The 26754-nt window shown below is 34.5% G+C and overlaps 1 protein-coding gene across 2 annotated transcripts; it reads right to left on the bottom strand.

The window, feature by feature from the left end:
• Nucleotides 1-1465: 1465 nt before the first annotated feature.
• Spaca1 (sperm acrosome associated 1) lies at nt 1466-19366 on the bottom strand. 2 transcript variants are annotated; one of them, XM_076859932.2, is made up of 8 exons: nt 19247-19366; nt 19033-19156; nt 13598-13654; nt 8555-8656; nt 7724-7830; nt 6606-6741; nt 2186-2306; nt 1466-1622 (listed from the first exon to the last, which is right to left on the bottom strand). In XM_076859932.2, exons 1-8 carry the CDS (start codon nt 19364-19366, stop codon nt 1466-1468), a joined length of 924 nt encoding a protein of 307 aa, XP_076716047.1. The 2 variants fall into 2 exon arrangements, with proteins under 2 accessions (XP_076716047.1, XP_076716048.1); XM_076859933.2 differs by having other exon boundaries at nt 19033-19105; nt 19229-19366.
• Nucleotides 19367-26754: the final 7388 nt, after the last annotated feature.

A 26754-nucleotide genomic window follows, 5' to 3' on the forward strand; every position in this document is an offset into this window, starting at 1 on the left:
ATGACATCAATTTTTAAAAGACCAAGAAGACAGAAACAGAGAACATATAGATTATATAGAAGCACTCTGGAGAGAAAATCATTTTGAATTGAAACATTATCATTATGTTAACAGAAGGAAATCTGAATGTATTTCAATAAGGTCAGTAATGTTATCTGGTTCATTCTACACCACATCCAAGACTGCAGAAAATTGCAACCTGTGTCTATCAACCACCTTATCACCTGATGTTGGCGCCTAAGGTATGCTCACCAATCTTGGTCATTGTTGGGACTTCTTTATATATTCTTGACTTCTTTATATATTCTTGGCTGCATAACATTAGAGTGAATTAACAACCATTATGGAAGAGAATTAAGTTCTCAATGATGGGTAATTTCCTTACGCATACTATTTCTATAATATAGGAGGGAGGTGTAACATAAATGCCCACTTAAAATATCTTCTGCATAGGTGTGCAAAGAGTTAATGGTAGCATCCTATAAATCTCATAATAATATCAATGATGTTGGCATAGAACTCATCTAAACAGAAAAAAATTAAATCATTTTATGCTACTATCACAGCCTCTGAAAAGCAATTTCTGAAGTCTACTGAATCAAATTATCTAGTATCTGGGTATCTTGTGTAATAGTTGATCAAGACTTTGTCAGCACAAAAAGGCAGTTATCATGTTCTAAAATAAGTATCTTGGCTCTGAGATGTTATCAACCATACTAAGGGCAATGAAGGTTCTTATCAGCAGTCATTCAATAGTCCTTAATTCACTGTTCCTGTGAGAAATACAGGTTGTTAAATTCATATTATTTCCTTAGCTACTTCCAAGTTCCTCTCTGTTCTTTCTTAGATATTTCCTTTATACAACCATAATTAAATTATCTAATATTTACATAAGATGCCTTGAGCAATGCTTGGCACATAGTAGTCACTTCCTCAGTTGTCATTACCATTATTTCATGTCTTACAAGTGATGCTTTGTATATGTCAAATGCAGAGACTCTAAGGTGTGATTTGCTTTAGCAAGTTCAATCCAGTGCACCCAAGGAGGAAAAACTTTAATATCCAAGGCATGTTTTATATTACAATTCTCTTATTTAGGATAGAAGGGCAAATAATTTAAAAAATGATCAAAGTGACTGAATATATATATATTATATATATATATATATATATATATATATATATATATATAATATATATATACACACACACACCTCTAGATAAACATCCCCAAAGCTATTACCTGAAATTGCAAATATTGAGAACAAATTAAAAGTAACTTTTGATAACTGTACCACAAATAAGTGTGCCACTGATTAAAGAGCCTATCCTCACATTGAATTAGTTCCAGACTGTGGTAAATTTGTTGCAACGTTATTAAAGTATTTCAGTATATATTTTATTTTTATAATAATAAATCTGATATTCTCTAATATCCTCTGGTTTGTCATATGTCATCCATGCATCATTCATTCCATTCACTTAAAGCATCATCTTCATGTCCATGTATTTCTGCTGGTGACTGGTCAAGAGAAGTTGAGTCTTTGTATCTCATAGAACTCAGCTCTGAGTGTATCTCAGTTGTAGAGGCTTTCGCCCCCCAGAAAGCTTTCACTGCTGCCCTAAGGGGAAAAAACAAGAACGAAACAAAAACCATAATATGAAGTGAAAACAAAAACTAAATGAGACTCCTATTTACATTTTCTATATATAGATTTGTCTTTTATTCACGGTTCAGTTTTAGTTTGTAATGCACCAGCTGCATTGGGCTAGTAGATGAATGCTTGTACTTACCAGGGTGTAATGCTCATACAGACATTAGATATATTTTCATATAAATGAATTAGTAGGTTACAATAATCAAGTTTTAAAGTTGTGAGAACTACAATTGAACAACACAAATATTCATTAAATATTTTTTTAAGGAATTGCCTTATAAATTCCTAAGAATTGCATTTAAACGCTCTCTCATGGCTAGGAAGAAAGTCATAAGATCATTTTTAAAAGCATCCACATAAGAGATGGGATAGCCTGAACTAGCATTGTCACAGGAGGAATGAAGGGAGCTGGACAATTTCAAGACAATTCTGGAGACATCATGGCCAGGAGTTTTCACTAGATGAGGGAAGGGGAGATGAGGAGGATGTCAATCAAAGGTGACAATGCATCCTGGGCATTCGCCTACCAATTAATAATTATGAAGATCAATACGAAGATCACAAATACACAGATAATGACTCCTATGGTCAGCACAAAAACTAGGACTGCATCAGTGTCTGGTCGGCTTGATCTTCTCATCTGCAATTCTAAAGAAAACACACACACCTGATGATTATTTCTACTGGAAACAAAAAAAAAAAAAAAAAGGAAATGAAAATCTAAATGGAAACTTTATATTTGAAAAAACAACTCTAAGAAAATACAAAAAGAATTAGTAGGAAGAAAATTGTTAATGAACTTTGTTTGGCATGTCTGAAATATGCATGTTTAAACATACAAAAAAGTTTGAAAGAACATACCAACAAACACCTATATTACCACCACCTAAATAGTTTCAATAATATTTTTACTATTCCTTCATTCATTCATCCATCCATCCCACTATTAATCCATTAACTCATCTTATATTTTCATGTATTTTAATGTAATTTGCAGGCATCAGCACAATTTCCCCCAAATTCTGCAGGTGGCCTATCAATAGCTAGAATTCAACATTTGCTTATATTTTTTCTTTGACATAAAATTTGTGTGTAATGAATTGAACAAAGATCTTAAATGTACATTTGCTTAGATTTGGAAAGACAAACACATTTATGTAATCAAATGCTGATGGAGACAAAGAATGCTCCTATATCCCAGAAAGTTCCCTCAAGCCCCTTTGGGTTAATTCCTGCCCCAGCCCCAGAAGCAAACAGTATTGCATCTGATCTTGTTTTCTACCAAGTTTAGTTCTGTCTTTTCTATAACTTTTTATGAATGGGCACATACACTGTATAAAGCTTCTTTTCACTCAGCACAGTGTTAGAGATTCACCCCCACTGTTACATGTGATGATGGTTTTTTTCTTTTTTATATAGAGTAGTCCTCCAATTTATTTATCCTGCCACTAGTGAATACTTAGACTGCTCCAGTTTGAAACCTATTATATAGTCCTGTGGACATTCTTGTATAAGTCATTTTGTGAATATATATTATCAGTTCTGTTGGAAATCAAAGAATGGAATTGCTGGGTCATATAGGGTAGATGTATACTTAGTTTTCTAAGTAACGATAAGGACTTTCTCAAACTGATTGTATTGGCTGTCCATGTCTTATGAGTTTCTCCCAGATTTTAGCTTGGCTACTCAATCTCCAAGTGATTTTCTTTAAGTGAGCTCAAGTTTTTAAATTTTAATGAAGTCTTAATACATTCATTATTTCCTTTTACTGTGATCATTCTGTGAATCATGTCTAAGAAACTTTTCCTACTACTGAATCACACAGATTTCCCTCTATGTTTTTTTTCTTAAAGATTTATGGGTTTAGTTTTATGCTTAGGATTATGATACATCTCTAATTTTTAATATGTTAAAAATATAAAACTGAGGTTGAGGCTCATTTCTTTCTATACAAATATCCACACACCACTCTTAAATTAAGCCTTCTCTCCCATATGTGTCTGCTCTATCTGCAAATAAGGCTACCAAAGAAACAAAGCTAGTTTACAATATGTGTGGGAGCACTGCTACATTGTAAACTGGTGAAAAGCCAATTTATATCAAGGATTACTTGTTTTGTGAATTAAATCACTTTCTTATGGCTCTTTCTGTTCCCCAAATTCTAGAATCATTGAAAAAAAAAGCTGAAAAGGACCATAGAAACCATCAGACCCAAATATAATTTTATACGGTTCAAGTAAAGAAAGGTCCAGAGAGATGTAATGTTTGCAAAATTTTTGTTTTGACTATTTTGGTAAGTGCCAGTGTATCAGAAGTAGTCTCCTCTATGGAAAATCTCAATTATTTTTCTGAATATTTTTTCCTGACCTTTAAACATCATGGATTATAACTCCCCATTTTCCCTAGTAATTCTAGAGTATAAACTCAATACAGTGATATTAAATAGTTCCAAGTATAATGGAAAAAATACATCCATGTTTGTATCCCAATTTTGATAGATTTAAAAATCTTTTTATCGTGAAATAATGTTAGATATACAGAGTGAGGTTTAAAAAAAACAAAACTTAAAATTAAAAACACCTTTGAGAACTAAAACCTGAGGAGAAATGCAAAAATTAGTTTCCATTTATGTACTATCCTGCAACATTAGCCGAGAGAGAAGGTAGAGAATGAGGCATATAAAGATTTTAGTTCATTACAACAGTAATCTTCTCTCAAGGGTTACCTAGACTGCTTTTACATCTATTGAAATTTTCTAATGGAAAATAGGTCAAATTTCAATACACTCACTTTTTAGATATAAACAAAGCTTATGTATGAGTTAATGTCTTCGGGACACCATAACAAAGTACCACAAACTATGTGACTTAAAAACAACAGAAATTTATTGTTTCATAGTTCTGGAGGCAAAAAAAAATAAGGGGGGAATTGTGATGGTAGGACCATGATCCCTCTGAAGGGTCTAAGGGAGGATCCTGTGTTGCCTCTTCCAGCTTCTGGGAGCCCCGGATGTTCCTTGGTCTGTGGTAGCATACGTCCAATCTCTGTCTGTTTTCACGTGCCCGTCTCCTCATATGCCTATGTCTTCACACCGCATTCCTCTGCCTTTGTCTCTCTCCCCTCTTCAAATTTCCCTCTTCTTATAAGGAGACCAGTCACATTGGGTTAAGGCCTATCCTACTCTACTAGGATCTCATCTTAACTAATTACATCTACAATGATGGTCTTTCCAATTATGGCCATGTTCTGAGTACTGGGAAAGGCAAGACTTCAAAGTCTCTTTTCTGGGGAAAGGGCACACAAACCAAGCCATAATAAGGCCTATTTATGAAAGATAGCTCTTGTGGGAGTGAAAAATGTGATATATAAAATGGAAGCCAATACAATTCTATGTGGACATTTCTAACCCAAACATTTGTTTAATGTCTAAACAGTCAAAAGGGTCTTTTACAGTGGTGTACCCAAATTGTAACTTTTGAAAGAATCTAATAGTGTTCTGAGAACATTTTGTTGTTCAACTACTGCATGTACTAAGACAACAAAGCTACCCCACCACCCTTAGGCTGCAAAGTTAACTTCATCTCAATAAAGGACAGGCATTTTGAGTTCTGTGCTCCAGCTCTTAACTTACATCCTAGCAAATGCATTCTCCTTTCTAATCATGAGAGGAGTATGTAGCATCTTGCAACATTAGCCAAGAGAAGGTGGAGAGTAGTTTAAACTACTCACTACTAACCAGTTCTCCCAGGACCCAGGAAGTGAGGACAAGGGCCAAGAATGGTCCAGCGGCTTTTATAATATCATAAACTAAGGCTAGCTGAGATATTTTTTAGTTTGCTACTTTGGTCCTCTCTTCTGTCGTTTTTTAGTACTTTATTGAAATTATCCTTTTAGTGTTATTAGCTTTTAACCATGAAGATTTTTTTTAAGTTGCTAAATAGCACATCAAAGGAAGTTTAAATAGTAAATAGTTTATTTTTTAGAATCACCCCCCAAAACACTTTACCCTGTTCTCATTTGAATAAAGATACCACATTACATTATGTTTGGTATCTCTAGACAATAGCGGAAGCCATTTACCTGTGGTACAAAAATAGCTTCAGGAAATCCATAAGCTCTCTTAAAATTACATATAACTTTTGCCATGTTTGTATATTGAACATTTTTCTCTGAAGAAGATCCAGAGCCTTGATTGGATTCTCAAAAGAACTTGTGACCAAGTCCCCCACGCCTCTAACAAAAATGACAACATTATAAATGGTTAAGAGCACCTACATAAAAGGAAATGATTACCTGGATACAAAAGACATCATACATTAAACTGAAAGGACATGAATGCAGATCCATCTCACAAGGGAAACAATGTACAACATGTAAAATTATGTTCAGGACAAGATTTGCCTTTTGTGACACAGAGACATGCATTACTGCATTATCAAAAAAATATTTTCTTCAAATGGATAATTTTTAAAGAAAAGTGCTCTGACTTCGTGTTTCTTAATTTTTTAAATTATTTTATTATTTTTCTGTGCTAAGAGTTCTGTAAGCATTCATGAGAATTCCATTAATCCACTTTCACTTTTATGATGGAAGTAAATGCAAGAATATATATATTTCAAGTTAAAAGCCTGGTCTTAAAGGACCAGTTTCCCAAAGTGAGCCACATTTAATGCTACTTTGTGAAAAAGAAATTAATTATTATCTGGTAGAAAAGTTTCAATGATATAAACCAGTGTTTCTCAGCCCTGTGGTCACCAGCAGCAACAACATCACCTGGGAAACTTGTCAGAAAGGCAAATTTGCAAGCCATCTTTAGTCTAGACCTACTCAAACAGAAGCTCTGAGTTGGGCTGGATAGAGACTTGTATCTTAATAAGCTCTCCAGGTGATTTTGATGCTTTTTGAAGTGTAAGATATAAGCAAACCAAAATATTGCTGTGTACTTACCATTAGATGTATAGACTGTGAATTTAATAGATGCTACCATTTCAGAATTATCTATGGTGTCACACTGGAAAGCCAAGGGGTGGATATCTCTTTGTACATCCAGGATTGCTGAATCATTTGCAAGTATAACAGGTTGCTATTAAAACAAAACAAAACAAACAAACAAAAAACAAAGTATCAATGTTCTTCCCTACACTTAAGGTCAGAAAACCATTACTTCCTTCAAAAAAAGAAGAGTCACTGACTCTTGGGGCCTAGTATGCTAATTAATTGTGCACATGGATTTTGGAAAATCCAGAAAATCCAGACTTCAAATTTCAATGCTACCATTTCCTGTCTGTGACTGTAGACAAGTTAATCTCTACACATCAGTTATTTATCTATACAATGGTATAGCAACCGTAGGGTTGTTATATGCTTAAGAAGAGTGTGTTGGTGCATGTTTGTAGTTCCAGCTACTAAAGGGGCTGAGGCAGGAGAATAACAAGTTGGAGGCCAGCCTCAGTGACATGGCAAGATCCCGAGCAACTTAGTGAAATCCTGTCTCAAAATAAAAAATACAAAGGGTTGGGGATGTGGCTCAGGGGTTAAGCTACTCTGGGTTGAATCCCCAGTACCTGACAAAATTATTTAACTAGTGTTAGCTACTGCCATTAATATACAACTCCTTTAAAAATAAATAAAAACCTTACTTACAAAATAAAAATAGTTCATATTATATGGATGTTTAAAAGTTCTATTTCTAGTTGACTTTAAGACATATAGAATGTCTTAAATGTCACTGAATAGTGAAAAAAATTTGAATTCCAATAATATTTTCCTCTTTTGCAAAATGCTTTTTTTTTTAAAGATAGAGAGAGAGGAGAGAGAGAGAGAGAGAATGAGAGAGAATTTTTTAATATTTATTTTTTAGTTTTCGGCAGACACAACATCTTTGTATGTGGTGCTGAGGATCGAACCCGGGCCGCACACATGCCAGGCGAGCACGCTACAGCTTGAGCCACATCCCAGCCCCTGAAAAATGCTTTTAAAGAGAGTTTTCTGAGAGTTATCTAAACTGGGATACAAATTTTATCACTCACTAGGAAAGCACCAGATTACATATGTTCATTACTTACTTGGTCTGCCCTTAGAAGTTTCCACATATACTTGTAACGATTTACAGGAGATGTATGAACACATGCCAATCTAACACTTTCAAGACTTTCTGAAATTGGTTTACCCCCTGAACAAAAGAAAAATCAAATACATAAATATCATTGGGCATTATAAGTTGCTTTACATATGTCATTACTTTTAAAAGTCACTCCCAGTCATAAAAATCAATTAGATATTGCAAGTTACCAAATCTTAAAATTGGGAGCTGGAATGTAGTGGGGTAAGGGAAGAGTGACAAGACAACAATGAAGTCACCAAAAAAAGCAAGTGAGGAGACACAATGTCTCTCAGTTTTTTAATGCAGAATAAATTCTAGAGAAGAGGTAAGGGCAATCAGTGATCTGTTACACTGAACTTTGAGGTCTGCTAGTGGCTTCCAATTTACTGGTTAGGAAACCTCATTAGAGATATTAAAATGTCAAAATAGCATAATTGGATGCAGAACAGACCTCAAAGTTCCCAATTTAAGATTTACCAACCCACTGATAAAATGCCATGACCAAAACATCAAAAGTGTTCCACTTGAGGACAGACTCAGTCACAGACCCCAAGTATAGAGAGAGGGTCCAGTATGCAGCAGATAATATATCTGTTAAATTTTAGATGTCACTGAAAAATGTAAAGCAAAAGCAGAAAGTTACTCACAGTTATAAGTGTCTAGAGAATGGAAATTAAATTGTAGATTTCCTTTCAACACATCCACTGGCTGTCTCCTTGTATTCAGTGGCAATCTGAGGTAAGGGTGTTTCCCTGAGGTGAACTCTTCCCCTCTGTCACCCGCCAATACTTACAGCCACAATCTGCTGGTCCACGGCATTCTTCTACTCGAACAATACACTTGGATTCGCCTCCAGGGCATCCATTTGTTAATATAACTTCTCTAACACCAACACCTTAGGTAGAAAGAAATGGGCAAATGTTAAGAAACAAAACGAATTGAAGAAAGTCTTTACTTTCTCACCCAGGTCTGGCTTATCTTATCTTGCTTCCTTTTTAAAATTTATTAATTGTTTAGACTTTTCTTTTAATTTCAGAAAGTTAACTCCTAAATTCGCAGTGATGACATTTAGAATTTTCTGCAGCTCCTTGTTTGCAATAATTTCATAAAACAGTATTTTCTCAAATTAATTACATAAAACACTGGTCATTCTACAATCATCTACGCATTTGAAAATGGTACATTAAATAAAATGAAAAGGACCTCTTTTTTCTTTTTCTATCTTATTGGCACATTTATAATCATACATAGTAGCTGGGTTCATTCTGACAAAACAGTACATACGTGGAATTTGATTTCAGTTCCCATTCCCCAGATTTTCCCTCCCCTCCTTTCTCTCCATATACTCCTCCTTTCTCTTCTCTACTGATCTTCCTTTGTCTCATTTTCTTATTTATTTTTGATTGATTCTTTCTACTTACATGTAAAGGTGAAATTCCATGTGCTGTGTTTATATATGCACCTAACGTGATTTTGTTAAATTCATTCCACATTTCCTCCATTTTTTATTGTCCCTCCTCCCTCCCTTTTGATCTTCTTCTACTCCATGGACTTTGTCAATATCTTTATAATATCCAATTCCCCCCTCCTTCTTTCCCTTGTTTTGTTCTAGCTTCTATCTATGAGAGAAATATTTAAATCTTGATTTTGTGAGAATGGCTAAATACAATGTTCTTCATTTCCATCCATTTACCAGAAAATGCCATAATTTCATTCTTCTTCATAGCTGAGTAAGACTTCATTGTGTATAGATACTACATTTTCTTTACCATTCATCTGCTGATGGATACTGGGTTGATTCCATAAGTTGGCCATTGAGAATTGTGCTGCTATAAACATCAAGGTAGCTATATCACTATAGTATGCTGATTTTAATTCTTTTCAGTAAACACCAAGAAGTGGGATAGCTGAGTCATATGGTGGTTCCATTCCTAGTTTTTTGAGAAATCTCCATATTGCTTTCCAGAACGGTTGTATTCATCTATAGTTCTACCAACAATATACAGTGTACTTTTTCCCCACGTCTTTGCCATCATTTATTATTTTTTTGTGTTCTTGATAACTGGCATTTTGACTGGTTTGAGATGAATTCTCAATGTAGTTTTGATTTGTATTGCCCTGATTGTTAGAGACGTTGAACATTTTATCATATATTTATTGGCTCTTTGTGTATCTTTTGAGAAATGTCTGTGTAGTTCTTTTGCTGGTTTATTGATTGGGATATTTATTTATTTTTCTTAATTTTTTTGTAGTTGTAGATGGACAGCACAGCTTTATTTTGTTTATTTTTATGTGGTGCTGAGGATCAAACCCAGTGCGTCCCACATGAGAGGCAAGCGTTCTGCCACTGAGCTACAGTCCCAGCCAAGGATATTTGTTGTTTGTTGGGTGTTAGGTGGTTTTAGTTGTGCATATGTTTTGGATAGCAATCCCCAGTCAGAGGAACAGCTGACAAAGATTTCCTCCCATTCTGTACACTCTCTCTCTTCATGTGATGTCTTTACTACAGAAGTTTTTAGAAACTTTTAATATGCTAATAAATTAGTATGCTATTATGTATAAATTCTTGTTAATCTAAGATGCAAAGATTTTACATGTTAACATTTTTGAAATCAGAATACATTAATATAACTGTGGTATGACAGCATTTTTTCTTCTTAGAATACATAAAATGTGCTTCTTACAGCAAATAAAATTAGGTTTGATGAAGCACAGTAGTACACAGAATTTTCCAAACTTATTTGACTGTGAACCTTTTCAGAGTGGGGGCATGGAACTTCTGGAGAAAAATCCAAAATCATATTTTACCATAAATGATACTTTTTAATATTTAGATTGATAGTCTCTGTGTTAAATATAGACAAGATAACTTATTAATAACCAAATCTCCATTTCCAACAAGATAATTTTTGTTGGATCAGCAACGCTGCTGAATACATTTGGTGTTAAGACTGCAAGGTCACAAGCTAAGCAAGATTCCTTGATTTCCTTGTCTACCAGATTACCTCTTTCATCCTCTACAAGGTATTAATCATAAAACCCATTCTCAAGGGATAGAAAAGTTGAAGATTAGAACAGTGGCTTACAATAGTGCTTCCCAAATTTAAGAGTACATGCAAATTACATGGAGTACTTACTAAAATGCAAATTTTGATTCAGTCTGTCTTGAGTATGTCTAAGATTATGCATTTTTAACAAGCTCCTTGGTAATGCTAATGTAGCCATTTTATGGACCACAGTCTGAGTAAGGAGAGAGAGGACTTCCTATGGGACAGGAGGATGGAAGGTGAAAGTGTCTTTTTATTAGGAGGGAGCTGAATCAGGCACGGTGGTGCATGCCTGTAATCCCAGAATTTTGGGAGGCTGAGGCAAGAGGATCATCAATTCAAGGCCAGCTCATCAATTAAGATCCTTTTAAAAATATAGCTTAGTTAGTGAGACTCTGCCTTTTAAAAATAAATAAATTAGCTGGGATGTAGCTTAATAGCAGAACACTTGTCTAGCATGTATGAAACTCAATCCCTAGTAATGGCAAAATAAATAAACAAATTAATTAAAAGAGATGGCTGAGAATGGCTTTTGTATGGCTCCATTTGAATTTATGATAGGTGCTTCTTTAGAGGCACAGTCTTATTCTGAAATGCACAAATATTTTCCAAGCGGGTATTTTATATACTTATTTAAACACAGCTCACTGAGATATGTGGTAGGTATGCGATTTTCCAAGTAACACCTAAACATCTGCCAAAATATTGGAAAAAAGTGTCTAAGTGTTAAAATTTTTTTTAGGAGTTAAATAGAATTTTCACTAAAACCTTTTTCTTTTCTATGTAGTTAATATAAACTGACAATACTTTTAACATTTTAGATCTGAAATATTACATTTTTGGTTTATTTTTTCTTTAGAACTTACAACCAACTAGTTTATCACTAACATATTATTTGTATTGTCCTACTAAAATATACATTCTTTGAAGGTAAAAAAGTTTTGTTTTGTTTTGTTTTTCACTATTTTATCCATAGCCCCTATAACAATGCCTGATACATAGTAACCAAAAAAAAAAAAAAAAAACTTGATTTAAAAAAATCAATTTTTGAGAGAATAAATATACAATTTTTAAAGCATGCCTTTAACAAATAAAAAACATTAATTTTTGGAGCTGTCATAAAAATAATTTTTTTACCTGCAAAAAATTTCAAGCAAGTAGCAAGAGAAAGATATAAGCTACAAATGAGTAATCATATTTTATTACATAGATTCCCCTAATTTTGAGTCTTACTTATATAAAGTAAAAACCAGGTTTAAAACTACTTTAAGAGATTGAAAGAAGAGTAGTTGCCAGGAACTGGAAGAAGTGGAAAGTTAGTTTAAATGGGTATGGGATTTTAGTTCATGGTGTTGACAAAGTTCAAAATGGATAGTGGTGACGATTGTACAATAATATGAATATGCTTAAGGCCACTAGATTTTATATATATAAATGGTTAAAATAGTAAATTTTATTTTGGATGTATTTTATCATAATTTTTTTTAAAAAGCTACCTCAAATAAAAACAATTCAGGTATAATTTTTGACCAAAAGTTTGCTCCCAAAGATTCTGATCAAGATCTGCATGAATTTTTCTGTCTTCTTATCCTCTAGTTATTGTTCTCCCTTTCTTCTGGTCACTGTCACTTTGTCTACAGCAGACTACTTAAGATGAACTTAATTTCATTGTTAATTATCTAAAGTTTCTCAGTGCCCTCATTTATGGCAGGGGTTATCAAAGGGTAGTCCTCTATTCAGCCATAAAGAATGAAATTATGTCATTGCAGGAAAATGGATGAAACTGAGGGCATTGTGGTAAGTAAAATAAGGCAAATTCAGAAAGTCAAGGGTTCTTATTTTTTTCTCTCATTTGAAGAAACTAGGAAGAAAAATAAATAAATAAAGGTCAGGGTGGGGATCTCACGAAAACAGAAGGGGACCAGGAGGAAGGAAAAAAGGAGGAAATGGAGAAGAACTAGATAATGAGTTAATCAAATTATATTGTTTTATTGTATATATGTATAAACATTAAACAACAAATCCCACTATTATGTATAATTATAATGTGTGAATGAAAATACCTAGAAAAAATTAAAAGATGGACCTTTAACCATCAGGCTGAGCTTCACTGTCAGCTGAAATGCAAATTCTTAGGCCCATCCACAGGTCTAGGGAGTTGGAAACTATTGAGTAGGCCCCACAAACTGTTTTAATAAGCCTTTTAGGCACTTGGAATAGATGTTTGAGAAACACTGACCTATAATTGCATATAAGCCTTAATCCTACCCCTGTGTTAAGAGATTTTGTGTCCAATTTCCGTCCATAGAATGATCAACATAAGTCTTATTCTTTTAACATCATCTTTCCCACAAAGCCAATACTTTTTTCCCCAAAAAAACATGACGTATAAATTGGAGAAATTGGAATAGATGATTACAAATAAGCATATTTCTTGATAGATTTGCCAGCACATTATGTGGGAAGACATCTGTGAGATGCATTGGAAAATCTCTCATCTTATGAACATCTGTGAAATGGAGAAGATTTCACTTTGGTGAAGACAGTTTATGTGCCAAAAAAATAATAGGGAGTTAGCTTAAAATAAAACTTGGGGGTTGCAAACTGGAAATATCTTGCATTTTGAAGCAAATCAGCTGAGTGTTGTGTGTAAATTATAGTTGTTAGACATAGAAAGCAATGAGAGATGAATGAAAGTACACAAATTACAAGTAAACAATTACCACATTATCTGTTTTTATCTTCCCTCCCCCCAAAATTAGATTATTCGCCTGCTCTTTTCTACTTACCACACGTGACTGTGCACATTCCAAATTCAACTTCTTTGACTATTGTTTTATTCGGACCTAAATATAAAGTATAAAGATACAGTATTTAATCATATGAAGATTTTTCTCTAAGTGAAAAACCTCTTACTTGGGATGGGGGATACAAATACTTAACATATGGGTAGCAGGTAATTTAAAAAAAAAAATTTCTATTAAACCAGAGAAGCAAAGCCATTTCTCATGCATTTACTATTATCTAAATCAAAAGAAGCCTGAACTTTTAAGGAAGTTCATGAAACTAAGGAATAACCTGCAAAGAAGGTTTATATTTAAAACTTGTATATAACTTATATATGAAACTTGTATATAACTTGTTTTTTTTTCATCAGTTAATACATGGTGAGTTAAAAGTCTATTGAAAATCACAAAAATACAAAAGGCCTTAGTATTTTAGGAAATGAGAACAATTTTTTCTAATTAAAAGAAATAAAATTTTTTTTCAAAACCTCACAAAAAACAGTGCATAATTTTCATCCAAAAAGAAGTCTTGTGCCAATTGTTTATTAAAGTTATAAGTGATGGATTGGTTTTACTCACTTTCCAGATTAAAATGGAAAATTTCAATAATTCTAAGAACATATTTCAATGCTTTATTTAGCAGGATAATCACAGAGTATACAACTTTGAGAAGCTAAAAATTCTTGGTTCTAAATCACATTCTCTTTTTCTAATCATTTGAAGAAGTTGGCATGAATTCCACTAAATATCTTATATAACCAATTCTTCATAGCTCAGATTAGGACTGAAATCTCTCTATAAAAAAACAAATGAGGTATAAGAAAAAAAATTATAAAAGGCAATGTATCTCGGGGTAACAAATCACATAGAAAAGTACATTGAATTTCAAGTCCAAAAAGTTACTTCTAACACTAACAAGCTCTTTGAGTTTGGGCAAATTAATTAAATTCTGTCATACCTAGTTAATCTTTGTTACATTTGGAAAGGAAACCCTATCTGATTTGATATTGTAGGAATTAAATAAGATAATGCATACAAAATAATTCTATAAATTGTTTAGCACTATAAACATGCCAAAGTTGTCATAATTATGCAAATTAAACTTGTTTTGTAGTTATTAATATCACATGGTATTGATATTTTTCCTATTTTGAATTATTGTAAAACCTCAATAGTTCCATAAGCTTTTCATTCTGTACTCACAAGCATCAAATATAGTTACTTTGAATGCACAGTAGGTACTCAATACATATAAGTAAATCAGTTATTGACCATGTTAAATAAATGATTTAGACTATCATAACTTGTTAATTTTGAACTGACTTTTTATGCTTGAAATGCTTAAATACTTTCAACTGGCACATAATAAGAAATAAGTTAAAAGCTAAAGCCTGAGCATAAAAAACATAGTTAAGAAAATGAGTACTAGACTACTCACAGCTTCTTTTTACAATCCATTACTCAATTAGCTCTACTATTTACTACCTATACTGCTTTGAGAAATTATTCAATTTCTTCTAACTTGAGCTTCTTTATAGGAAAAAAAATGAGATTGAATCAGAAGCCTCTAAAGTCCTTTTTAGCTTTAATGTTCTTTGATGTATTAAATGTCCATTAGGTCACTTCAATTTTTTTTTTGTAACTATATGTATCTGGACTTCAGTGTGACATTTGTAAAAATTTCCCATTATATACCAATGAATAAAAAGGGAAAATATGATCTGAATGTCAGCAAAGTTTGATGTATAATTGGCCAAACAGGATGATGCACAGATGCTAATTCGTCAGTTGGCGGGAATGTGGTAGAAGTGATGTGTCATGGGGCTCTGTCCTGTTCAACATTTTTATTAATGACCTGAAAAAAAAGAACCCTGATATCATGCTGACTGAATCCAGAATTCTGCAAAGCTATGAAGGATAGCAAATGTGTTCAAAGGTAAATCTGTATCTAAAAATGAAAGGGTGAAAGAATGGGCAAATGCCAAAAAAGGAAATCTTAGGAGAATAAAAAGTCCTATACCTAGAGCTCAAAAGTTAAGTATCAGAAATATTGTATGGATTGTCTTAATTTGATAGAAAAAAAAGGTAAAAAAAAAATGAATAGAATCCAACAGTGAGTTCAATAAGAGGCCAGAACGTGGTGAGGCTTCTCCACTAACCACTGACCCACATCCCTATCCCTTTTTTATTTTTAATTTTGAGACAAGAGTTTTGCTAAATTGCTTAGGGCTTCACCAAGTAGCTGAGGATGACTTTGAATTTGTGATCCTCCTGCCTCAGCCTCCCAAGTGCTGAGATTATAGGCATGTGCCACTGTGCCCAGCTTTTTGGACCCTTTGAAATCTAATGATACACACACACACACACACACACACGGTATAAATATAATTTTAAAGATATATAAAAGGATAAAAGGCATAAGGATACAAACCTAATATCTTCATAATTTTCCTTTATTTTGAAACATTTTATTATTTTATCATCACTCATTAATTATTCACAACTATTTTTTAAAAAGACTAAAATAATAAAATTGAAGAAGGATTGGCATTGCCTAAAAAATGATGTAATTATGAAGTAAATCATAGCTATTGCATCAGTTTTCTTATTGCTTTGCCCAAAGTATCACATTACCCCAGGAATATATGAAACAAGTCTAAAGACACTTTTCATGTAGGCTATTTCTGGTTTTCATTAAATAAAATACAGACTTTAGAATTTTTCATTTTTTGCCCATAATGGTAGAGAAGAAAATTGATGGAGAAAAACATTTCTAAATTATTGAATGAGTCAGAAGATGAACACAGACAGCAGAACTTTAGATGAAAATGGTAATGGTGAAATTGATTGTATAAACAGAATCTCAGTGAGAGATGATAGTATCTTAGGTGACTATCCTGGATAATTTTTTTTAAATAAGGAGTGAGAATTGTATTTCTAAGAATGAAAGAAAATATGGTGTTCTCATCCAGTTATATTTTTGATAGGAAGAATTTGATCTTGAAATATTTTGTGACAACAAGACCATACTGTTTTCTAAAAGGATGTGGACAGTATTCTTTTTTTTTTTTTTTTGCATGATGTTTATGCACAAAGATTTACTTGACAAGATTTGAAAATGGACAAACTATGATGACACGTATAAATAAAGGTGATTGGAAGGAAATAGATGGGTTAGAAATGAATAACACTCATTGAAGGGAGAGGGAGCATGGGAGGAATTGATGAACTCTAGGTAGGGCAGAGAGGTAGAAGGGGAAGGGAGGGGGCAGGGGGTTAGCAATGATGGAGGAATGTGATGGACATCATTATCTAAAGTACATCTATACAGACATGAGTTGGTGTGAACATACTTTATATACAGAGATATCAAAACTTGTTCTATGTATGTAATAAGAATTGTGATGCATTCCACTGTCATGTATTTAAAAAATAAAACCAATAAAAAGACAATGATCATTTGTTATACTAAATTAGTTTTGTTAAATAAAATTTTGCTAGTTTAAAAATAAAAAATAAAAAACTCATTGAATTAATCATTTCAATTGCTGTTTATAAACTGAAAATGAAAGTGTTCTGCAATTATGCAGCAAAAAGATGGCACTCATGTCTAACAAAATATGTACCTTCAAAGTTTTCAAAAGTATTGTGCTTTGACAATAGAAGTGCAAAAAGAACCAGAGTAATGATAATCCAGACTTTATGAGAGATGTACTTGAAATTTGGAATCAGCATTTATATGATGGATTTATTACAGGTTCATGCTTAACAGTTTGAGCATTTAGTTTTATTCAAACTTCTTTCAAGTTAGGTTGTGAATACCTTCAAAACTAAGATTCAAGGAATAAAAATTTGGGTTTTGGTGTGTTTATATTTTTATTAAAATTTCTAACAAAGTTGTTTTCACTAACCCTTTATTCTTACTTTTGGAAATTATTTGTAAAATTATTTAAAAGTGAAAAATATAATCGTTCACTGGATAATAATGGTGATGCCTGGTTTTACTGGTCCTCCAGAATTAGAAGAGCTGTGCAAATTTTAACAAGAGTCCTGAAAATTTTCTGGTTGTTTATAGTTCTAGCTTCTCAATCTACCCAGATAAAACACCCATGCATGAAATTATACGTCTCTCAAGTCCACAGATGAGGAAACTTAGACATTGAGAGAATAAGTAACTTACCTACACTTGAGTTTGAATGTAAGGCATAGTAACTTCATCACCTGGGTTTAACTTAATAATATTTACCATTTTACAGCTAGAAGTATCCCTTCATTAGTTTAAACTAAAGTCATTCACTCAATTTCTTTGAAAAATAGACTGAAGCAATAGCTACACTGCTTTAGAACATATGCTGCCCTTCTCATCTTTCTTTTTCACATTTCCAAAGTCAAGGACCTTTTCAAACTCTCTATAATGTAATCAAGGCGGTTCAAGCCTGGATCCTACTATTAAACTCAGATAATCAATTTCTTTCCATGCTGAGGGTCACTATCTATCATTGGGAAATAAAACAAAGGCTGATAGACACAGCACCCACTCTGTACATACAGATTGAGGAGACAAAAGAATGCTAAGGATACTAAAAGAATTTAGCATCAGCTGGGTCATTTATGGGGAAAGGGAATCATCCTTTTGAAGACTGCAAACCTGCAACTGACCTTTTACCCACCAGCATGTGAGTTACTAATCAATATAACATGTACAGCAGCTTGTCAAGTTTTATTGCTTAATGAGCCAACAGTATAAGGCAAATTTATGCACCAAGCACAGGCTCATTCTCCCTTGGTTAATATGTTATCATCTAACAATGCCATTAGTTGAATCCCCTGATAAATGTTTTCTACTGCCACCATTTCTTTGTTGAAGCTAAACATACAAATAAAACACTACAACAGTGTGAAAGTGCTCAGTGGTAAGGGGCTGCACAAAGGTGACATGGCCTATACATGGGCAGTTTTGTGGGCTATCTAGATGTGTCACAATAAAGGGAATTATAAATTCCATTGAGTTCCCACCCTAAGGGGAAATGTGGAAAGAAAGAGGGCGACCAGCAATTTCGAACTTTAAAAAACAACGATAAAAACTACAATGGGGAGGGGAAATTATTGCAACAAGAGTCAAAACCAAGATTTCCCCTTGGTAGGAAGCTACCATCACCCCTTTAAAAAAAAGTTTTTCTTTCTCCAAAGCAATATTTAAAACTATTTCTTAAGTAGCTTCTACATATTCTTATTTGGTTATCTTGCTTGGACAATCAGCACATCCTTCTACAAAGCTAAAAGATGCACAAAATGGATAAATGCTGGGCTGAAATATGCAAGAAAGCTGTACAAATGGTAACAAAGGTGATTCTCATTATTATTGGGCAAATAAAGAATCAGCTTTTTGCCCTCAACAGGTGCCTCTGGGCGCCTGTCAAGGAGCTTCCTGCTCTCACCAGCTTCCTCGTTATCAGGCAGAGGGCCCTCGTTGTTGTCTCCTTCGCTTTCGTTGTTGTCACCGGTGTCCTCCTCGCTGTCGCTGTCGCTATCGCTATCGCCTTCGCTTTCGCCCTCATGGGCCTCGTGGGGTTCGTGGGCCTCGGGGCCCTCGTGGGGGTCATGGGCCTCGTGGACCTCGTGGATCTCGTGGACCTCGTGGGCCTCGTGGACCAAGGGGGGTTCCTGGATGGCGGTGACATTGGTCCCACACGAGGACTGGAAGCCCGCCAGGAGCAGCCAGCCCACGGTCAGTAGCAGCCCTGCGGAGCAGCCCGCGCCCCCGGGGCTCATGGTTCTCGGCCCCGACGGCCGCCCAATGCACGCTCACAGCCCCGGCTCCAAAGGAGAGGCGCTTCGAAGAGACCTGCCACGCCGCACTCGACTACGAACCCCTGCGTCGCGCCCAGGCAACCATTGAGTCGTCACGGCTCGTCACCGCCATCCCGGTGGGGCCGCGCCGGGGCAGATGCCTGGAACCGCGCAGAGCCATGCGGTGCAGCTGGTCACCCGCACCCCGGGGTGCGGGGATGCGGGGTGCTGAGGGCCCTTGCTGCCAGCCTCTTCTCACGGCTTGCTTGCTTGCTTGCTTCTAAGACATTCCCTTTGCGCGCTTCCTATGTTTACTCTCTCCAAACTGGACTCCTTAGACCCTCAAGCCCTCTTCATGTGATGTGGCTGCAAAATTACCTATCCAAAATATCCAACTAGGGACGACGTGACAAGAAGGATTCGCCACAGCCTTATTAAGTATGGTGCCCTTAACTAGATCCATAACCGCAGGTGAGGTTCGCTTTGTAGAAAATATAAGGGAGCATTTTGTTTCTTCGATTTGTGCACTATTGTGACTGCAATGCAATCACGTATTCACCTTTTAAGATTTTGTGCAGCACCATCAGTTCCATGTAGAACGTCATTGAGTGAGACTGGGATGATGGGGAGGTGCTCATGCAAGTTTTCAAGCAATTTTGTCCCCATTCTTTTTATTGGTGGGGAGTACCTGATAAGTTTGGGGTACCAAGTGTGAGGCACAGGACTTAACCTTCATTCTTGGTAACTTCCATCTTCTTGGTTTGGATTTTGTGGGTTGTTGGTTTGGTTTGGTTGATTGGTTGGTTTTTATTTGTTTGATTGGCTTTTTTTTTTTTTTAATTCATTGAGAGATTTTTTCAAATCCTCCTGATTCTTAATTCTGTTGTTAAATATGCATCCTAAGTTTGATTTGGAAAATATGTCTCCTTCAGATCACTGTCAAAAATGTTAAAAGTTCAACAGGCCAAGGATGGAGCCTTGTGAGGCTATGCTCTGACATATGTTCCACTAATTTGTATGTTGGTTTAAACCAAGACTCTCTTCTTTTTACCAAAAAGGAATTATGTCTTTTACTAAGGTTGAATCAGGCTAGAAGAAAGAATACCTTAATACCTTTGCATTTCCATTTGAATCAGTAGAAAATCTTAAAGCTTAGGTGTAACTCCCCACTGCCTTATTCAGTATCAATATGTCCAATTATGTTATAGAAAGAAATGAAATTTAGTTAAGTTCCCTCTATTGAAAGTGTGAATTTCAATGGTCTAATTAATTCAGATTTCTTCTTTAGGAATAGAATCATAGCATTGAGTCAAACAAGCTTAGATATCATCTAAATGCTTCAAACCTCTTATTATTAAATGAGATAGAGAACTGGAGAGAGTAAATGACAGACCCAAGATTGTTCAGCAAATTATTTGCAAAGCTGGATCTCATAACCAGATCACCTGACTGCTCATTCAGTGCATAGTGATTCTTACAATGCAAAGTTGACAATGAATATGTATTTAGTGGAGTAATTGGGAGTTAAGAGTTCAGAAACTAAAAAAGTAAGTTAAGATTGACTTTTTAAAAATTTTGTTATTGCAAATTTGATTTTAATGTGGTAGTTTGTGATTTTTTATGATTGTTTTTAAAAAAGACATAGAGGGTGTCATCCTTTAAGGCTCAGTGTTTAAATTCCTATGACATCCAGGATGGGCAGTCACACTACAAGCTGAACTTGAGGCATAAACTCTGTATCTAGTCTCAGCAGAGTAACAGGTAAACCAATAACTCAAATTCTTCAGGACCATTTATTTGTAACAAAAGTATGTGAAGCAAAAGTAGACATTTTAGTTGCATTTTTCTCTCACACAGGCTTCTAGTATTGAAAAGACAAAAACTGCAAAAAAAAATGATCAGCATTAAAATTTGAGTTGGTATTGGTAGGGAGTCTCTGGGAATATTTTGTATGAATTAAAAAACCTTAAAGTACTGTGGCATCTGACAAGATCATGAGGGACATTAAAATGAGAAATTTTTGATTCTTGGCAAGAATAAAAAATAATTTTTTTGAATGCTGAGAATAAGTAAAAAAAATCATGCTTTCAAACATGAACTTTAAAAGGAAGTTCTGAATTACTGTCAGGGGCAAATTATTGAGCATTTTTAGGGCCTCTATTCCTATATAGTACCCTTTTGAGTAGAGGAAGTTCCATAAACCCTAAATAATACAATTGAATTCAAGGAAACTCAATGACCTAATATATAAGCAGCTCCAAAGGGCATCCAAATGGATCTTAAAGGGGAACTGAAATATAAGACTCTGAAATAATGAAATAGAATTATATCTACAATATCAACAAAACAAATGTGCCTTTTTATGGTAATTTGTATAAGGAAAAACTTAGTATCTGTCCTCAAGAAATTTATACATTGTCTAGGTGAAGCCGCAGTAAGTGAAAAGTAAATTTTTAGCCAAGGTATCCAAGACCCTGCTCTGACCTGGGGATACCAAGGAACAAGAATTACAGCTTCAGTCCTCCTTTCCCTTGAGTCACTAAGTATCTCTGCTCTGTTCCAGTTTCCAAGAGGCAGAGAGGAGAGCCACTCCACCCATCCCACCCCCTCCATCCTAAGCTGCCTTGCTGGCACTCACTTGATATGCCTAGGGGCAGGAAAGTCATCCCTTTCCCCTGTCTCCACTCTACCCACACAGGAGGACTCCATACTCTGAAAAGGAAGAACAGTTTGAAGTTTTTATAATATGCACACAAGACAATCAAGGCCTGATTATAGGGTCACCATAAAAATTTTAAAAGGAAACAAATATGAGAGAAACTACAAAGGAAGGATTGATAAAGTGGAGTAACTGGCTGTCTTAGTGAGATGGAGGAGAGAGGAGCAAATGAAGGGAATTGCAAAAGTTGGTAAATATTTTGGTTAATGGGGTTAAGTTACAGGTGTCAACAGAAGTCAAGTGGTAATATCCAGCAGACAGCACATATACAATCAGAAAATGAAACCATTGACACATTCTATACACATAAAAATAATATGTGTACATCCAGTTAATGGAATGTTCTAAGTCCTATTGTAATATTAGAAACTTTATAGCAGTGTTTATGAAAATAGCTGCCCAGGAGAGAAAACTTATTTAGGCTTTAATATACTTAACCTAGTCCAAATCATTCCCCATAGTCATCCACCATTGAGAAGGCTCTCACACTACTTTTGTGATATATCCACATTTTAGAGAAAAATAATTTTTTTCTTCCTGGAACACAAGATCTCAGGAGCAGGATTTCTCCTGTCTATACTTCTCCTCCTCCTCCTCCACCTCCTCCTCCTCCTCCTCCTTCTCCTCTTCCTCCTCCTCCTCCCCCCACTCCTATTTCTCCCCCTTCCCCTTGGCACTCTTATCCCAGGTGGGTCTTCTCTATCCATTCTCCATCAGATAAAATCATTGCTCTACAATGGAAGAAATTTGTGATAGGAATTGGGAAATCTCCAGGTTTTTTTTAAAATGTAGGAATAGTAGTTTCAAAGTTCATCCATTTCATGGTCAGTAGCTTCTTGCTCTTATTCCAGCCCTATCCTCTCCTACTCTTGTATTTTCTCATCTAATGCAGCTACCCACAAAGGCTGTCCTCTCTGTAGGCATTCTTAGGACTATAAGAATTGACTAAGTGTTAAAGAAAGAACATATTAAACTCTCTATTAAAACTTCTTTTTTTAATAGGAAGAGTTGAAAAGCCATCAAAATTAAATAATATTCTAGAGAAATATGGTCAGCATTTTGTAACAGCAATAAATAGCACATTGTGCATGAGTTTTGATATAAAGCACATAGCATTCTCAAATTCCTCTATTCACAGGGTGGTATCAACCATATTTTTTACGTTTGAATAAGGTACCCTATCTGTGGTTATACAGGTTATAAATGCCCAGCCTCACTCAGCTACATGTGCTGAGTGAGATTGGTATGTAAAACAAAATTTAGTATTTATGCGGGTCATTGGGTTTCCCCTAAAATTTTTGTGATCTTAATTTACTTATTTTTTCTTTGAGTCTATAATAAGCATACCAAATAAATACTCTTATTTTCTTGGTTACTAAGGAACAAGTACAAAGTCCCATTCCAGTACTTCTCTACCCACACCCACTCCAAACCCAATTTAATTGTTTTCTTCTTTCATTCATCTGATTTCCCCCAAGCAGGTGTGCCCCTCACCCTGATTTCTAAACATGAAATTCCCAGGAAATAAGTCTATTGCTATCCTAATTATGAATTCAGTTACTTCTGAAATCTCCAGTTTCTTTATAACTCTCTTTCTAATTCTACTCCCTGTCACCATCACTATGTAACCTTGCAGATGTGGCAACTCACATGTTTCAGGATATATGTTAGTAACACAGCTATATAAAAATATACTATCTTTTGATATATTTAAGCCCAGTTATCTTTTCCCATAGGAATATATGTTCTTTCTTTAACACTTGGTAAATTCTTATAGCCCTAAGGTTGAGAATCAAAGAACTGGATATCTTTAGTCTTTAGGAAATCTTCCCTGGTACCACTAAACATCATAAATACCTAAAATAACCTCAGATTTCCACTTTACTTTCAACTAGCTAAAAGCACAAGATGGGCATTCTGAAGAAGAGTGCTTCAGATGTAGGTAAAAATAAAAACCTTGCACTTCCCCAAACTCATACTCACTTTTAAAATATTCTGGGTGCTTTGATATGCAAGTAAAGATTTTTGCCCCCAAATGAGATCTTATAAAAAGTAGCATTATTGAGAACAGTGTCATACAAGAAATTGCACATATATAAAGTGTGAATTGGGAAGTTTTGGCATGCAAGTGTGCACCTGTGAAACATCACCACAATCAATGACAATGAACATGTCCATCACTGCAGGAAGTTTGCTCGCCCCTTTTTTCTGAAACCACTGATCTCTGTCACCGACAGATTAATTTTTTTTTTTGAGTACCAGAGATTGAACTCAGAGGCACTCAACCATTGAGTCGTTTACATTTTGTCTATTCTAATAGGCACAATGGTATGTAGAAGCTATACGGAAGTATCTTAGTACAGTATTAACCTGCTCTGTTCTGATGCCTAATGATGTTGAGCATCTTCTCATGTGCCTATCTGCCATTTGTATACTTCTATGCAATGTGTGTTCAAGTCTCTTGCCCAATTTTTCTTGCCCATTTTTAATTGTCTCCATCTGTATTTTGGTTCTTTATTCTTCTAATGTTGTCTTTTCTAGAGCAAAGGTTTTACATTTCTGTTTTACTCCACTTTATCCATTTGTTCTTTTATGGGTCGGCTTGGGTTTTTTGTCCTATCTACAAGATACTTGCGAAGTTAAGATTTTCTCATGTTTCCTTCTAGAAATTTAAGGATTTATATTTAGGTTTATGATCCATGTTCAGTTAATTTTTGTATATGGGCAGAGATATGGATTGAGGTTAATTTTTAGACATGGATATTTAGCTATTCTAGCATTTGTTGAAGAATAATTTCTCCACTGACTTACCCTTGCACCATTAACACAAATCAATTGTTCAGATATTTGTGTCTGTTTCAGGACTCTATTCTGTCCCACTAATCTAATTTTATTCTTTTATTTTATTGTTTTGATTCATGTAGCTTTATTATATATCTTGAAATCAGGTAGTTTACGTCCCATCTTTGCTTTGATCCTCAAAATTATTTTGGCAATTCTAAGTCTTTGCATTTCCACATGAGTCTTAGAGTCTATATGTCAGTTCTGACAAAAAAAAAAAAAGAAAGAAAGAAAGTCTCCTGACATTTTGAAGGAGTTTGCATGAGTTTATAGGTTAATTCAGGAACGTAGACTTACCTGTACTAGCAAGTGTTTGGACTCAAAGGTAAATACCTTTAGGTATTATTTAATACTTCTCAGCAAATTTTGTCATTTTTAGCACACAGATCTTTTACAGCTTTTGTCAAAATTATTCCCTAAATAGTTCACACATAGTAGTTTGATCATTGGTATTGTTTTTATACAACTATCTGATTATTTGTTGCTACTATATAAAACAGGGTAAACTTTTGTATATAGTGTATCCTGCAATTTTGTTAAAAATATTTATTAGCTCTAATAGATTTTTTGATAACTTTTTAATTGTCTCCATAGATAATCAGTGTCATCTGTGAATAAAGATGGTTTTTACTTCTCTTTCAATGAGGATGCAGTTTATTTTTCTTTATTTACTACAATGACCAAAACTCCCTGGTGGTGGATGAGGGCACTGTCTTTTTTTCTTATCTAAGAGGGAAAGCAGTCATTCTTTCACCATTAAGTACATTAACTTTAGGTATTTTGTAGTTGCCCTTTATCTGATTGAGGAGTTCTGTTTCATTCCTAGTTTGCTAGGAAAAAAAATAATCGGAAATAGATGTTGGATTAATAACATCAACAATAACATCAACATAACATTAATAACATCAACATCAATAATGTGATACATTTTATTGATTGATTTTCTGATGCTAACTCAACTTTACATTCCTAAGGGGAAAAATCCACTTACTTCTGATGTATTATTTGCTGTTGTATTCAACTGAATATTTTGTGTAGAATTTTCATATCTGTATCCATAAAGAATATTGGTTTGTAGTTTTCTTTTCTTGTAATATCTTTGTCTGGTTTAGGTATCACTGCAATGCTGGTCTCACAGAATTAGTTGAGGGTTACTTTTTCTTGTGTTTTGGAAAAGTTTGTATAGAATTGACATTATTGCTTCTTTAAGTGTTTGGTAAAATTTACCTATGAATTATTGTCCTGAATTTTTCTTCATGGGAAGAGTTTTAATTATAAATGCCATTTATTTAATAGATATAATGCTGTTCAGGTATCTCTTTCTTCTAGAGTGAGCTTTGATAGTTTGCATTTTCCATAGGACTTGTCCACTTCAGGGAAATTGTAAGAGGCACAGGGAAAACAGTGTCCATAATATTTCCTTATTATCCATTTAATATATGTAATATACATAGTGAAGTCACCTTTATTATTTCTAATATTGGTAATTTTTGCATTTTCTCCTAGACTAGCTGTAAGTTTATCAGTGTTACAGATATACTCTCAAAGAATCAGTTTTCGATTTCAATAACTTTATTGCTTTTATGTTTTCTAGTTCATTGATATCTGCTTTAATTTTTATTTTCTTTCTTCAACCTACTTTTTTTATTTGTTCTTTTTGTTATGCATGACAGTAGAATGTATTTTGGCCGATTATACATACATAGCATGTGACGTATTCAATTTAGGATTTCACCCTTGTAGTTGTATGTGGTGTGGAGTTACCCTGATCATGTATACAAATACAAGGCTAGGAAAGTTATGACTGATT

Source organism: Callospermophilus lateralis, chromosome 6, assembly GCF_048772815.1.
Source record: "Callospermophilus lateralis isolate mCalLat2 chromosome 6, mCalLat2.hap1, whole genome shotgun sequence".
Lineage (NCBI taxonomy): Eukaryota > Metazoa > Chordata > Mammalia > Rodentia > Sciuridae > Callospermophilus > Callospermophilus lateralis.